Here is a 17,388-nt window from a genome sequence, read left to right on the forward strand (position 1 = left end):
GTAGGAATGAACAATAATAAATAATAATAATAAAGATTATCACTCCCGAGAGTAAATATTCACGCACATTCTACTGTGTGATGAGAGCATTACCACCTTTGGGTGAGCACTGATTTCATAATTTAATATTAACTGCTACAAACTGCTCATGAAAAAGTGACTAGAATTGTATGGAACAAGTTAGTGTGTAAATACAAGGGCAGAGTGCATTCGGTTATATTACAGCTCGGGTTCCAGTAGGTCTTCTGCAGTATTTGTGATGATTGTGATGCAGTTCAACAGATAATTCATCTGTAAAATCTACCTTCTGCCACTTTTTCAAATGATCAACTAGAATTCAAGTTATTATTTGTTGCTCTTACAACTGGGATTGACGACAAGACTTGTCAGGTAGTGTACTATAAACAGAAGCTCACACCGGTTGACCCACCTCTGAGCTCTTCTGATTACTCCACTGCTGACAGTGATAACCTGCACTGCGTGTGTAAGTTAAAGTTTTTTTTTAACTTGACAAGCCATCTAAAAAATGCACCACTCACATGCGTGGCACTTCAAAATTGAGAGCGCAATGCAGGGCGTCAGTATCAATGCTTCCCCTTCACTATGAATGGCTGACATCAATTGTTGCTGAACTTAATTGTGGATGTGGCCCCACTCGCTGCAGAAGTTGGGAATTCCACACCTTTTCAGGCACCAATGGAAGCATCAGCCAATCAGATTGCTTTATGCAAATACCCCAGCTCAGATAGTAGCCAATTGCATTCATACAGAGGATAAATTTAGAATGGAGAAAAAAACCTTATTGTTGAGGTGGGCAATAACCTAGTTTTTATGACAAATATACATATATATACACACACACTGACCACTTTATTAGGTACACCTTACAAGTACCGGGTTGGACCCCATTTTGCCTTCAGAACTGCCTTAATCCTTCGTGGCATAGATTCAACAAGGTACTGGAAATATTCCTCAGAGACTTTGGTCCATAATAACATGATAACGTCACGCAGTTGCTGCAGATTTGTTGGCTGCACATCCATGATGCGAATCTCTCATTCCACCACATCCCTGTGGAGGCCATTTTAGTACAGTGAACTCATTGTCATGTTCAAAAATCCAGTCTGAGATGATTCGCTTTTAAGATATGGCGGGTTAGTCTGCTGGAAGTAGCCATTAGAAGTTGGGTACATTGTTGTCATAAAGGGATGGACATGGAAAGCAACAATACTCAGGTAGGCTGTTGGCTAATGGGCCCAAAGTGTGCCAAGAAAATATCCCCCACACCATTACACCACAACCACCAGCCTGAACCGTTGATACAACCCAGGATGGATCCATGCTTCCATGTTGTTGGCAGCAGAAATTGAGACTCGGTTACCAGGCAACGTTTTACCAATCTTCTATTGTCCAATTTTGGTGAGCCTGTGCGAATTGTAGCCTCAGTTTCATATTCTTATCTGACAGGAGTGGCACCCGGTGTGCTCTTCTGCTGCAGTAGCCCATCTGCCTCAAGATTCGACGTGTTATGCGTTCAGTGATGCTCTTCTGCATACCTCAGTAGTAAAAGAGTGGTTATTTAAGTTACTGTTGCCTTTCTATCAGCCCGGACCAGTCTAGCCGTTCTTCTCTGACGAGGCATTTGTGCCCACAGAACTGCCGCTCACTGGCTATTTTCTCTTTTTGGACTACTCTCTTTAAACCGCAGAGATGGATGTGCGTGAAAATCACAGTAGACCAGCAGTTTCTGAAACACTCAACCCGCCCGTCTGGCACCAAAACCATGCCACAATTTGCGTTGAGCTGTTGGACAAATGTACCTAATAAAGTGGCCGGTGTGTGTGTGTATATATATATATATATATATATATATATATATATATATATATATATATATATATATATATATATATGAGGAGAGATATCAAGAGTGTGTTTACATTAAAAAAACAATAGAAAAGCTGCGTGTTGGACAGGAAAAATGCATTCTTTTTGAGCAGCTTTAAAGTAAACAGATTTAACCAAAAGCGACTTTAAGGCAAGTCGTTTCACTCGGTGGCCATCTTTGAAACGCCTCTCCGGCAGAATGCTCAGGTTCTGTTTTCTGGTAGAATGGGGAAACATCAATTTCTCCAAAATTGCTTGCCAAGCTTATGATAAATTTCCTATTAGGAAACAACAATAGAATTAAACAACAGCTGTCGCTTTTGTTTCATTTCTAAACATTTGAGTCACACTAAATCTGCAGAAATTCACGTCTGGTCCAAGAACCTCTCCTGGAGGCACCTCTCCACTTCAGTCTTTAGCAATCGCTGATTGGCTCCTGTACCAAAAGGCGGGGCTTCATTCGTCGTATTGACTGTTACACTTTTTCCCAATTCAAAACCATATGAATGACACATCTTGTTTATTCTATAGTCTTTGATTAAACATTGACTTAATTGAACCACCTAAAATCATCATATGAGCCATAATCATCAAGTAAATTCAAATTGATTCTGGTGTAAATTCATTTTTAGAAAGGATTCTATGCAAATTTTAGAAATCCTTTAAAAAGCCTCTTCTTTTTTGATGGTTTGAGACACACTCGAGATGCACATCTCTTAACATAACTCTGCAGATAGTTCACATATTGTACGTGTTGCACATGCATCACAGATGTCTTGCGAAAGCTTCAATTATTTAATATGTGCACTCACAGAAGCAGAGAATCCTGCCAGAGTTGTATTTTAGTGTTTTCATTCTGTGAACACATCTGTCTGCGAGGCCCCTGTGGAGGTGTGATGGCTAATGCATGAAGACCTTGTGACCAGGGCTTAGGGCATGTACGCAGCTCTACCCCATTCCCCAATGACAGCCTCATTGTTCTTACAGCCATTCGTGACAGTTGCTTCAGCACCACTTTGGGAATCATGTCTACTACTTTCTGAGACAATGACACACCATTACTGCAGCAGCACTGTTGAGACATCAAACCGCAGAATCCACTGACACTGACATCTTCTGAAACCGATGGTTCCGTCAATTCCTGCACCTACCAATTTTGTCCATAATTTTGCCAGCACAGGTCTTATGACTTGGTTTGAATATTTTGCTACAACTCTTAATATGTGCTCAGCATATATGGGACACCCTTCACAAATTTCTCTTTTACATTAATATTTTTTTGGATAGTAAGCTTTACGATTATATATTTGTGCAAATACTTTATACACTTACTGGCCACTTTATTAGGTACACCTGTCCAAATGCTTGTTAATGCAAATTTCTAATCAGTCAATCACATGGCAGCAACTCAATGCGTTTAGGCATGTGGGTCAAGACGATCTGCTGCAGTTCAAACTGAGCATCAGAATGGGGAAAAAAGGTGATTTAAGTGACTTTGAACAGCATAGTGGTTGGTGCCTGGTCTGAGTATTTCATAAACTGCTGATTTACTGGGCTTTTCATGCACAACCATCTCTAGGGATTACAGAGAATGGTCCGAAAAAGAGAAAATATCCAGCGAGTGGCAGTTCTGTGGGCGCAAATGCCTTGTTGATGTCAGAGGAGAATGGCCAGACTGGTTCCAGCTAATAGAAAAGGCAACAGTAACTCAAATAACCACTCATTATAGCTGAAGTATGCAGAAGAGCATCACTGAATGGCAAAACATGTCAAACCTTGAGGTGGATGGGCTACAGCAGCAGAAGACCACACCGGGTGCCACTCCTTGTCAGCTAAGAACAGGAAACTGAGGCTACAATTCACACAGGCTCATCAAAATTGGACAATAGAAGATTGGAAAAACGTTGCCTGGTCTGATGAGTCTTGATTTCTGCTGCGACATTCAGATGGTAGGGTCAAAATTTGGCGTCAACAACATGAAAGCATGAATCCATCCTGCCTTGGATCAACGGTTCAGGCTGGAGGTGTTGGTGTAATGGTGTGGGGGATATTTTCTTGGCACATTTTAGGCCCATTTGTACCAACTGACAACTGTCAATGCCACAGCCAACCTGAGTATTGGTACTGTAGGTGGACAATGTCCATTCCTTTATGTCCACAGTGTACCCATCTTCTAATGGCTCAAATGTACTCAAATGGCCTCCACAGTCACCAGAGCTCAATCCAATAGAGCACCTTTGAAATGTGGTGAAACGGGACATTCACATCATGGATGTGCAGCCAACAAATCTGCAGCAACTGCGTGATGCTACCATGAACGAAAATCTTAGTAATATTTACAGTACCTTGTTGAATTTATGCCATGAAGAATTAAGGCAGTTCTGAAGGCAAAATTGGGGTCCAACCCGGTACTAGTAAGGTGTACCTAATAAAGTGACCAGTTAGTGTACAGTATATTAGATTAGATTAATACTGAAGCCAAATCTGGAGCTAACCTTACCAAATAACTTACAATATGCACACACACACATATATATATATATACACATATATATATATATATATATATATATATATATATATATATATATATATATATATATATATATATATATATGTGCAAACGAATGAATAAAATGCTGCGAAGCAAAAACACTAGAACAGTACTTGCATTTCTGCAGTGCAAAAACACCTGTAATTCCTGTAACTAACAGCTCAGGGTATCATGGGCAGAATGCAGGAATGCTAAGGAAGTCAAAATAATACACATAACAAATAAGTATATAGAAATATGGCATTTACTTGTGTAGGTGATATTAAACCCCTTTCCCGTGTTTGAGTGGTCCGACTGGAACTCCAAGCGCATGATATGCCCATTACTAGCGATCTGTGAGGGTACATCCTTCCCAGAGAATGTTCCGAATGTGGTGGGCTCTGGCATCCCGTCGTCTTTCACGATGAGATAGTCAAACTGGGGCTCCAATTCGAAATCGCTGAAAATGACATGGATCCGATTGCCCGGCTCGGCTATAATGAGCCACACACAGTTCATGTTGTTTCCATATTCCTCTGGGTAGTTTGGCGAGAGGATGATGCCTGACGGAGCTGTGAAATTAAAGAAGCAGGAGACTGTGGAGAAGCAGAAAAAATAAGATATAATCCCATTACAAAGGTTACAATGTCTATTTTCATTCACAATATATATGTTATAAAGAATGTCTCTAAAAAAAGATGGGAGAAAAGAGGTTTCACATGGTCCATGGTAATGAGTTGTTTGCATAGTACAGAAATGATGACATGTGAAACAACTGGATTATAGTCTGAGCTTTGTCAGAAAGAGAAAACAAATCAATTTGAGAACAAAGAAACAAAACACATTAACGGGCCACTGCTTTGTCTTATGCCAATACTAAAGTAAAGTGTCATTCAATGACATGATTACCTCAGAAAACCAGTGCAGTCTGAAACTATAGGGAAAAAAATACCAGTGCAACCAGTTACTTTTAAATGATGATTCTAGTTTGGGTTTGACGGAGGATACAAAGAAAGTCTGGTTGGCAGGACTAACATCTGCTAAAAAGATTATTGAGCAAAGATGGCTCCCTCCACATTCTTTATGTATTCGGCAGTGGCTATTTCAGTTTTATGATATAGTATTGTCAGAACTTTCTACAGCCAGAATAAATAAAGCTATAGAGCCACTCTTGATTCGTGGAAAGCGGCTGCAGACAAACTGGCAGAAAGACTCATGGATAGTAGAACCTAATGTGCTACAACCTGAATCTCTAAATCTCTGATGGTGTATACGATTTTATACCTACTTAGTTTATTTAGTTTATATACGTATATATATATCAGACTAAAGAACCAGACGGAACTGTTTTGTGTGTATATGTATATATACATATATATGTATATATGTATATATATATATATATATATATATATATATATATATATATATATATATATATATATATATATATATATATATATATATATATATATATATACAAATATATATATATATATATATATACAAATATATATATATATATATATATATATATATATATATATATATATATATATATATATATATATATATATATATATATATATAGAAAGACTTATTTGTTTTATTTCGGCTAAAAAATGAAAGTTTTTAATTTTTTAAAAAACATTTTAAGGTCAAAATTATTAACCGCTTTAATTATTTTTTTTTCCCGATCGTCTACAGAACAATCCATCGATATACAATAATTTGCCTAATTACCCTATCTTGCCTAGTTAACCTAATAAAGCCTTTAAAATGTCACTTTAAGCTGTATAGAAGTGTCTTGAAAAATATCTAGTCAAATATTATTTACTGTCATCATGGCAAAGATAAAAGAAATCAGTTATTAAAAATGAGTTATTAAAACTATTATGTTTAGAAATGTGTGGATTTCTTCTTTCCGTCAAACAGAAATTGGGGAAAAAATAAACAGGGGGGCTAATAATTCTGACTTCAACTGTATATGTGTATTATTCTCTTTAATGATATACTGTATACTGTAACTAAACCCTGTATTTATTATGTTTGTGTTTAAGATATGTATATTTCATGTTTCATATTTTTTGTTAGTTATTTGTCTCAATTGCAATGTTATTTGTGGAATGGCATGGACTTTGCCACCGCTGGGGGGTGGGGTGGGTGTTTTTTTTTTTGGGGGGGGGGGGGGGGGGGGGTGTCAAGGAGTGGATCTTGCTTTGTTAATTGAAAAAAAAGAAAAGCCTAAAGATGCTATCACCCACTCACATGTAAAATCAATAAAAATTTGATCACAAAAAAGAAAACCTGTGGGGTGAAATTACTGCAGTTTTGCCTATACTTCCATTTGAGAGTGCTAAACCATGTTTAAAAACCGTGCAATGATGCAATTGCATTTAAAGTTGACATAAAACGGAAGTTAAGCCTTTTTTTCCCTTTATTGTGACGTACAGTTGAAGTTAGAATTATTAGCCCCCCTTTGAATTTTTTATTCTTTTTTAAATATTTCCCAAATTAAGTTTAACAGAGCAAGGAAATTTTCACAGTATGTCTGATAATATTTTTTCTTCTAGAGAAAGTCTTATTTGTTTAATTTCGGCTAGAATAAAAGCAGTTTTTAATTTTTTAAAACCCATTTTAAGGTCAAAATTATTAACCCCTTTAAGCTATATATTTTTTGATAGTCTACAAAACAAACCATCGTTATACAATAACTTGCCTAATTACCCTAACCTGCCTAGTTAACCTAATTAACCTAGTTAAGCCTTTAAATGTCACTTTAAGCTATATAGAAGTGTCTTGAAAAATATCTAGTCAAATATTATTTACTGTCATCATGGCAAAGATAAAATAAATGAGTTATTAGAAATGAGTTATTAAAACTATTATGTTTAGGAATGTGTTGAACAAATCTTCTCTCCATTAAACAGAAATTGGGGAAAAAAATAAAGCGGGCTAATAATTCAGGGGGGCTAATAACTGTACATCCACATGAAACAGTCCTGAAATTAGAAAGAAACTAGGGTGGTGGATGATTTTGTCCTTTGGGAACCAACTGGACTTTTGGAAGATGGGCTAACAAAATAAAAAAACAAAATGGCTAACAAAATAAAAAAAAGAAGATTGACGATTGGATGAAGACACAGGCTGAATCTACACCCTAGAGGCATTCCATGTGGCCAGATGAGAAGAAAAGAGGGGGAGGGAAAGTTGTGGCATTTGATTAAAGGGTAAATTAATTCTGACAAAATAATAAAGTGGACAGATATATTGTTTATAACAAACAATATTAAATACATTTATTAAATTTTGATTTAATTCCGACTTTAAATCTAATTTTTGACCTCTCATGAAGCAAACTTCATATCTGGCCCTCTAGTCCGCTTTTAAAAAGGCAATGCATTAATCATTCTAAATGGCAACATGTTAATTACAACCATGCATTTGAGAAAATGAGACTTACAGACGCAGCTGGGTTTGTTTCCAGACCACTGGTTATTTTGCTGGCATGATATTGTCCTCTCGCCAACCAATTCGAAAGCTGCCTGACACTCAAAGGTCAGCACATCACCGTGTAAAAAACGATCTCCAGTTCGCTTTCCATATGCAGGGACGCCTGGGTCTCCACAACCACCTTTTTCAATTTCTGTAGAGAACAAGAACACATGATTTAGCTCATTTAAACATGATGGTTTCAGCTTCCTAATAACAATTGAATTTGTTTTGGGGTGCCATATGCCCAGTTTTTGACATTATAACTAATATAATTCATTCATTCATTCATTTTCTTTCGGCTTAGTCTCTGTTTCAGAGGTCGTCACAGCGAAATGAACCCAAAAACTATTCTAGCATATGTTTTATGCAGCGGATGCCCTTCCAGCTGCAACCTAGTATTGGGAAACACCCATATACACTCATTTATACTCACACACATACACTACGGACAATTAAGTTTATTCAAATCACCCATACCGCATGTCTTTAGACTGTGGGGGAAACAGGAGCCTCCAGAGGAAACCCACACAAACACGAGGAGAACATGCAAACTCCACACAGAAATGTCAACTGGCCCAGCTAGGACTCGAACTAGCAACCTTATTGCAGTGAGGCAACAGTGCTAACCACTGAGCCACCATGCCACCCCTATTTATAATTTTTTTTTTTTTTTTTGCTCTTCAGGATTTTAAACTGAGCATTAAATACAGATTTTTTTTAAGGTAAACAAGAGTATCAATATTGATATCAATTAATATTAGCGATGAGTATTATTCAGGAAAGTTATGTCAACTGATACTGATCATCAATCATGTGTCAATATGAAGCCTTCATTTTATCATACAGCATAATTTATAACAAAACCTGAACCTGCAATTTGTTTTTGCCAATAATACTTTAATTCGATAAAAGATGCACCCATAATTAATAAATAAATAGCATTTACCATCGCATAAATTAATTGAATGAAAAATAAGCAAGCATGGTTATTTCCTAGTATTTATTTTTAAAGGGCACCTAGGTTACCCCTTTTTTCAGATTTAATATCTTAGAGTCTTTTGTGTCTCCCGAATGTGTCTGTAAAGTTTCAGCTCAAAACACCCATCAGATTTTCTATTATACATTTTATTAAATTCTATTTTATACATTTTTGCACCAGGAGGCGGTTTTGGTGTACTGCGCCTTTAAGGCTAGTCCTTCCCGCCCACCATTTCTATGTGCCTCTCTTTTTGCACGCAAATGTGACAGGCTACAGGTTAATCTCCACTGCTGTATGTATATCTGTTATGTTAATGTACAAAATAAACCTGATTTAACGTCCACAAACTGGGATTGAAGCGTCTTCCTTTATAATTGTTCTGGCACGCGGCTGTGCTGATGAAGTAAAGCTGAAGTAAATCGCTGTAAATAGTTTTAAAACATTTTAAACTTGTGAAACTCACTCTTGATCACATTTGTAATGATTGATGATCCTAGCGAACTGAACAGACCTTTTATTCCCGGTTGCATTGCGCTCATCCTCTCTTGCTGATATGATTATGCACGTGACTACCGGGACATGTTTATACCCAGCTGTCTATCAATTCGGTGAGCGGGGGGACCGCACTCTTACGTCAAGTTGCGGTCGTTCTGAAAACTGATCCAATCGGTCCACCGTTTTTATGTTGTTAAATTGAAAAAAAAAAAAGGACTGGGTGTGTTTATATCACCCCAATATGACTGTTTAAACACCATACATACACATATGTCTGTCCAAAAAGCTTCAAAAGTCGATTTTTCACCATAGGTGCCCTTTAATGCATTTTTGATTATATAAATACAATCAAAATGTTATTTACATTAAAGAAATGATTCACCTAATAAATGACAACTCTGCCATCACAAATGTTGTGCACAAAAGAAGATATTTTGAAGAATGTTGGAAACCTGCAACCATTGACTTACACTTTTTTTTCCTACTAGGAATGTCAATGGTTACATGTTTCTAACATTCTTTAAAATTTCTTATTTTGTGTTTAACAAAAATAAACAATTAAATAAGTAATTAAATTGCATTTACCATCACAGAAATAACTTATCAAACATATGAAATACATGGTTATTTCATAATATTTATTTTTAATGCATTTTTTCGATTATATAAATACAATTAAAATGTTGATCACATTAAAGGGAGAGTTCACTAAAAAATGAAAATTCTGCCATCACAATCCAAAATGTTGTCCACAAAGGAAGATATTTTGAAGAATGGTTTGTTTGTTTGTTTTTTCCCTAAAAATAAATACATATATAAATAAAAATCTAAAAATCTAAATAAATAAATAAATAAATAAATAAACAAATAAATAAATAAATAAATGAAATCAACAATTTGTGATCTGCTTATTTTTTTTAACCATTATTTAATTGATACAAATGCAAATAATAGATTTCCAATCATTTCAGTGAGCAAATAAATTGTATTCGGTAAATATAAACAAATTAGGATTTGTATGGCTGCAATACAAGTTAAAGACAATTGATTTCATTTTGGTATTGGGATTGTACTATTTGTGTGTGTTTTACATATATTATAAAGCTGTCAAATGAACGTGTTGATTAAAGCCAGAATACTGGGCCAGTGTACTTTTCTAGCAAAATCTGGCAACACAAAACATTACTGAGGAGAATGTGCTTCTTCCAAGAAAGAAAATCAGAAAAGACTTGAACGAGACTGTCAAATGTTTGCAGACTGAATCGCTTTTGCTGTTAACACAAGACTTGTCAAGAGTTATTTAATAAAGATGCATTACTTCACCATGTAATTAAATATTATTGTTATTTTACCCGAGCCAGATAGAAAATGAGATGGCAGAGCAGCAAGCCTGTTTTGATTTGACAGCAGGCATGCGTCTTCTGGTGTCAGCATGTGATCGGTTCTACATGATCGGCAAATTGAGACATCACAGATTGTGTATTTACAGGCAATTATTGCCTAATTACAATTGTAGCCGATCAATCGGAGCGCCCCTAACATGAGCTGCATAAACTCAATATGCACAAGAGTAAACATAGACAAAACATAGGCAAATTAGGGGACAAAGAGATGATTTTCATTCTGAATGTCTCTAAAATGAAAATTGATTTATTTCTTCATTTGATTTCCTTAAGCAAGGTGATTAATGCATTTTGAAAGTTCAATAAAGATGTTAACAAAATATATGAAGAAAAAATCCCCTTGCAATAAAAAGTCAATACATCTATTTATGCTACTGTTTTAACACACTCAAAAAATTAAGTTTGTTGTTTGTTCAAACTACTTCTTGAGTTTTTTTGGCGTCAACTTAACTGTTTTCTGTCCATTCATTCATTCACTCATTCATTCATTGAACCGCCAACTATTCTGGCGCATGTTTTATGCAGAGGATGCCCTTTCAGCCACAACCCAGTACTGGGAAGCACCCACATGTGGACTGCTTGGGCATACTCCCATGAACCCTCGAGCACCCCGGTGAGGGTATTGGCAAATCCAACAAGGTCAATCAAGACATGCGCTATAGGTGAATTGAATAAACTAAACTGGCTGTAGTGTTTGAGTGTGTGTGAACGAGTGTGTATGGGTGTTTCCCAGTGTTGGGCTACGTCTGGAAGGGCATCAGCTGCGTAAAACATATGCTGGATAGGTTTGCGGTTTATTCTGCTGTTGTGACCCCAGATTAATAAAGAGACAAAGGTTGCGTCTGAAATAGCATACTTCCATACTATATAGTACGCTAAAATCAGTATGCGAGCCGAGTAGTAAGTCCAAATTTATAGAATTCGAAAATCAGTATGCGAGAAGTACCTGAATGACTTATCCCATGCATGCTACGCTATCCCATGATGCCCCGCGAGAGAATTCATGAATGGGAGTAAAGCGAAGCAACTGACGCAGGTAGGTCAAGTGACCGTGACAAAATGGTGGATGTGGTACGTCTGAATTCCATTCATACGTCTCTCATTCATACTGTATAAAACTTACTTTTCTAATGGTTGTAGTACGTTTACATTCAAATGCAGTACCTACTGAGTAGTAGGCGGTTTCAGACGCAGCCTAAGCCTTAAATAAAATGAATGAATGTTACTGCAGTTCAGTGTCCTATATATACAGTTGGACTCCCAAAACGTGATTGGTTAAATGGCAGTGATTTGCCATTTTAGTAGACAATACAATGTCAATGTCAGATATGTATGGATTATATTTGTGTATAGACATTGTTTTCAGAACTGAATGGACTGTTTTGAGCGTGATGATTTAGAGGATGACAAGTAATTGAGAAGTTTGATAGTTTTAAAAGAGAATTGACTCATCTGTTTGGATCAATAAGCCATATGCAATTAGCTGTTGTGCAAATTACAGACAATTGTACTTACTGTGCGCACAGTTGTGCCAAAGCATTTGCAATTTGCTCAAATCGATAAGAAATTCCAATCTGATGTGAACAAGAAGCTAATTTCTGAGAGATCTGAACTCATTGTTAAAAATAAAAAGGAATTTCATTTGAGAATTGAGTCAGAGCAATTGAGAAAAATAAAATAATATGTGACATTTGTGTAATTAAGTGCAAATCAAAAGTTCAGTTTTGTGTTTTTTTGTTGTTGGTAAATATTAAAGTGTTTTTTAAAAATAAAAATGAATGTATAATGTTTATTTATTGTGTTTAAATCTAGTTTATATTATTGTTTTATTGTATTTATTCTCACACTCATATATCCATTCATTCATTTTCCTTTGGCTTAGTCCCTTATTTATCAGGGGTCGTCACAGTGGAATGAACCGCCAATTATTCCGGCATTTGTTTTACACAGCGGATGCCCTTCCAACCGCAACCCAATACTGGAAAACACCCATACACACTCATTCACACACACTCAAACACTACAGCCAGTTTAGGTTATTCAATTCACCTATAGCGCATGTCTTGATTGACCTTGTTGGATTTGCCAATACCCTCACCAAGGTGCTCGAGGGTTCATGGGAGTATGCCCAGCCAGTCCACATGTGTTTTGTAGACACGTGTCCCTCGTGGCATTCTGTGGAGGGTGCTCTGGGAGTATGGGGTCAGAGGCGCTCTTTTAAGGGATGTCTCGTCCCTGTATAAACAGAGTAGGAGTCTGGTTCGCATTGCTGGCAATAAGTCAAGCTGGTTTCCAGTGCATGTTGGACTCCGGCAGGGCTGCCCTTTGACACCAATTCTGTTCATAGCTTTTATAGATGGAATTTCAAGGTGCAGCCTTGGGCTGGAGGCGGTCCAGTTTGGGGACCACTGGATTTCTGTTATGTTGGCTTCATCAAACATGGACCTTCAGGATGCACTAGGGATGCTGCCGAGTGTGGCGTGGCTGGGATGAGAAACAGCACCTTCAAGTCCGACGCCATGGTGCTCCACCGGAAAAAGGTGGTTTGTCATCTCCAGGTTGGAGGAGAGTCCTCACCACAGGTGGAGGAGTTCAAGTATCTTAGGGTTTTGTTCACGAGTGAGGGAAGGATGGAACGTGAGATTGACAGGCGGTTTGGTGCAGCGGCAGGAGTAATGCGATTGATGTACCGGTCCATTGTGGTAAAGAAGGAGCTGAGCCGAAAGGCAAAGCTCTTGATTTACCAGTCAATCTACATTCCTACTCTCACCTATGGTCATGAGCTTTGGGACAAGACCGAAAGGACAAGATCTCGGATGCAGGACCGAAATCCTTCACAGGGTGGCAGGGCGCACCCTTATAGAGTGAGGAGGAGGAGCTCTGTCACCCAGGAGGAGCTTGGGAGTAGAGCCGCTGCTCCTCCACATCGAGAGAAGTTAGCTGAGGTGGCTCGGGCATCTGTTTCGGATGCCTCCTGGACGCTTACCTAGGGAGGTGTTCCAGACATGTCCCACTGGGAGGCGGTCTCGGGGAAGACCCAGGACACGCTGGAGGGACTAGGTCTCTCGACTGGCCTGGGAACGCCTTGGGATACCTGGAGAAGCTGGAGGAAGTGTCTGGGGAGAGGGAAGTCTGGAGTTCTCTCCTAAGACTGCTGCCCCCATGACCCGGCCCAGATAAGCGAACGAAAATGACATGACATGATGACAAATATTAATCTAATATTTTGGGCACTTTTTGTGCATATGGGTGGGTTTTGGGCAGCTTTTGTGCTGGAAAAAGTCAGCTATATCTGGCAACACTGGAGGTCCTGGAAACCGCTTCAGTATTCTCAATTATAGTAACGCAATTTTTTTTTGTCCGTAACGGCAATGGCGTTGTAACGGGGGAAACTGTAATTCATTTGATTACTCGTTACTGAAAAAAGTATCACCGTTAGTAACACCTTTTATTTATAGCGCCATTATTCCCATCACTGGTGAGCAGCATGTGTTTTTTTGGCGTCCATGTTTTAACATGTTAAAACAGATCAGAGATTTCATACTGCACGCAGAAGCAGCGCATCAGTGTGGAGCGTGAGCAGAGCTTAAGCAGCAGTACTACTATCATTTCGCCGATGGGTCTATTTTTGTCGCTGCTCATGCTTAATTTAAAGTGATTAAAAAAACACATTGAATGACAGTTAAAAGTAGCAATTTTACCAAATAAACACTTCGCTCTACTGATTGTTATGCATTGTTTCTGCTCTACATACGGTGAATGTGTGCCAGTGAAGGAGATGCTGTTGCAGGAGCTAGAGTGTTGCTGTGCATCATGACGCACAATTGTGCAACTTTGCACACTGTAAACCTAACAACAAAAATCACTAAATGACATCAGTTAGTTTTACTTATAATTTTTTAGAAACTTTGTTTGACTTAATGAAAAATTGTTTTGGTAACTCATAAAATGATTATATCAAGCAGAACTCCTACCGAATGAGTTATGAACGAATTAATTTGATGTTTTGTGTTAACTTAACTCAAAGCTAGAAACAATACCAAACCATTTGGTTAGCAACAGCATACAGTTGTTTGGACTCAATTCATTCTATTAACTCAAGTGAACTGAACTGAACTGAACTATATATATTATAGGTGGGCATAGATACGTTTTTTTTATTTAAATTAATCTCACTGTAATCTTGGAATTAATCTAGATTAAAATGGCTCATTTGAATTCTGCCGAAGGCATTCAGAATATGTGTGCTACCCAAATCATGACTAAAAGTTAAGTCTTTGAGAACGGGTTTCTCAAGCCAGGTGGCACATTAGACCAGGGGCTCATCTCCTATTTCCAAAATGCATCACAAACTGCTTGAGAAACTGTTCTATTATGATAATTGGTGATGAAAATAAATGATGTTCAATAAGATGTACTTGTGTTTACTAACTGTTTATTCAGCTAAACATGATATTTGAACTGTAGGCCTACATAAGATCGATAAAGCGATTTTAATTCATTAATTTTCTTTTCGGCTTAGTCCCTTTATTAATCCGGAGTCGCCACAGCGGAATGAACCGGCAACTTTTCCAGCACGTTTTTTACGCAGCGGATGCCCTTCCAGCCGCAACCCATCTCTGGGAAACATCCACACACACTCATTCACACATACACTCATACACTCCGGACAATTTAGCCTACCCAATTCACCTGTACCGCATGTCTTTGGACTGTGGGAAAAACCGGAGCACCCGGAGGAAACCCAGGCGAATGCAGGGAGAACATGCAAACTCCACACAGAAACGCCAACTGAGCCGAGGCTCGAACCAGCGACCTTCTTGATGTGAGGCGATAGCACCACCTACTGTGCCACTGCGTCGCCCCTAAAAGCGATTTTTGATTACCTTAATCCGACTAAAGTCATAACTGAACTAAACAGAAATGGAATTAAGACATGTGGAGTGTGCATATATTAGTGGCATTACTGAAGTAAACACCGTGATGAAACTATTACCGCCATGTAGGACTTTTCACCATATTTTCAGACAAGATCTACACACGTGGATGAACTTTTTTCTTTCCATTTGGCGTGCGTTATTAAATTCCATAACACTCACCAGTCCTTTCTCCTTATTTGCATCTAATACCCCAGTTTGTCATGGGGGCATGAATGAAATGTTCATGAGTGAATGTGAAACTGCTGAACTGCCGTTAAAGTCACCAAAATTACAGGAAACTCTTACATGAAAGCACTTCATGTAAACATCTTAATTATATCATTTTCTATTAAGACAAATAACTAGATTACACATGTCCATGTAAGTGTAGTTAGTAGTGTCTTCGAAGTGAGTGAAAGAGCCAGAAGGGCATCCCACTGATTTGATTTAGAAGGGCACTTTTTTGTCAGACGGCTCACCTGTCAGGTATACATCCACGCTAAAATATCAAGGTGAAAGACATTATTGCTGTGTAGAATAGACCCAGCTCCCAAACCAACTTTGAGAATAGATTAGCGGCAATATTTTTTTATAGAGCAGCACGTTAACGCTGATAACGGCCCACCACTAATATATATATATATATACACAGTTGAAGTAAGAATTATTAGCCCCCCTGAATTATTAGCCCCCCTGTTTATTTTTTCCCCAATTTCTGTTTGACAGAGAGAGGATTTTTCAACACATTTCTAAACATAATAGCTTTAATAACTCATTTCTAATCACTGATTTATTTTATCTTCATCATGATGACAGGACTTAATATTTGACTAGATATTTTTCAAGACACTTCTGTACAGCTTAAAGTGACATTTAAAGGCTTAACTAGGTTAATTAGGTTAACTAGGCAGGTTAGGGTAATTAGGCAATTATTGTATAACCGTGGTTTGATCGAGAAACAAAATAGCTTAAAGGGTTTACTAATTTTGACCTTAAAATGGGTTTTAAAAAATTAAAAATGTATTTTATTTTAACCGAAATAAATCAAATAAGACTTTCTCCAGAAGAAAAAATATTATCAGACATACTGTAAAAATTTCCTTGCTCTGTTAAACATCATTTGGGAAATATTTTTAAAAAGTCAAATAAATTCAAAGGGGGCTAATAATTCTGACTTCAACTATATATATATTCATTTGTGGTCACGTGTGGTCATTTACCAATTGGTTTCAAATCTTAAATGGTTTGTCACAATCAGTTTCCTCAAACAGTTTGTGTTATCTTAACTTATCGGGTTTTACAGTGTATTCATTTAACTCTTTAGAGGTTTGCTTTTTAATAATTTACTATGAAATGAGCCTTTGGTCTGTCCAATAAAGCTCACAGTCATTGACAGCGGTTTCTGTGGAAATACATCATTCGACTTGAGGGAGAAACAATCCTTTGCCAGTCTAAAAAAAACTTTTAAATGACTGTATGAAATAATGAATTTGAGTTTGACATCTACACGGCCTCAAACAAAGTGTCCCACCGTTGGGTCCTGGTGGAAATGTTGTCAAACATGACAACGTGACTAGAAGCACAAGTGTGAAATTGGGTTTACTCAAAGTTAATTGGGTTTGTGTCATTGTGCCGGGCTATACAGACAGTGAGAATTGCTCAATTGTGAGGTTACAG

The 17,388-nt window shown here is 37.5% G+C and overlaps 1 protein-coding gene across 1 annotated transcript in view; it reads right to left on the bottom strand.

Annotated features, from left to right (window-relative positions):
• Positions 1-17,388, bottom strand: part of LOC130239330 (CUB and sushi domain-containing protein 1-like) — a 551,687-nt gene that overhangs the window by 254,125 nt on the left and 280,174 nt on the right. Inside the window, exons 13-14 of the mRNA XM_056470435.1 lie at positions 7,884-8,066; positions 4,690-5,016 (exon numbers count right to left, since the gene is read on the bottom strand). Of these exons, the coding sequence (XP_056326410.1) occupies positions 4,690-5,016; positions 7,884-8,066 (510 nt within the window). The remainder of the gene's footprint in view (positions 1-4,689; positions 5,017-7,883; positions 8,067-17,388) is intronic.

The sequence above is a fragment of the Danio aesculapii genome, chromosome 13 (genome assembly GCF_903798145.1).
Source record: "Danio aesculapii chromosome 13, fDanAes4.1, whole genome shotgun sequence".
Taxonomy (NCBI): domain Eukaryota; kingdom Metazoa; phylum Chordata; class Actinopteri; order Cypriniformes; family Danionidae; genus Danio; species Danio aesculapii.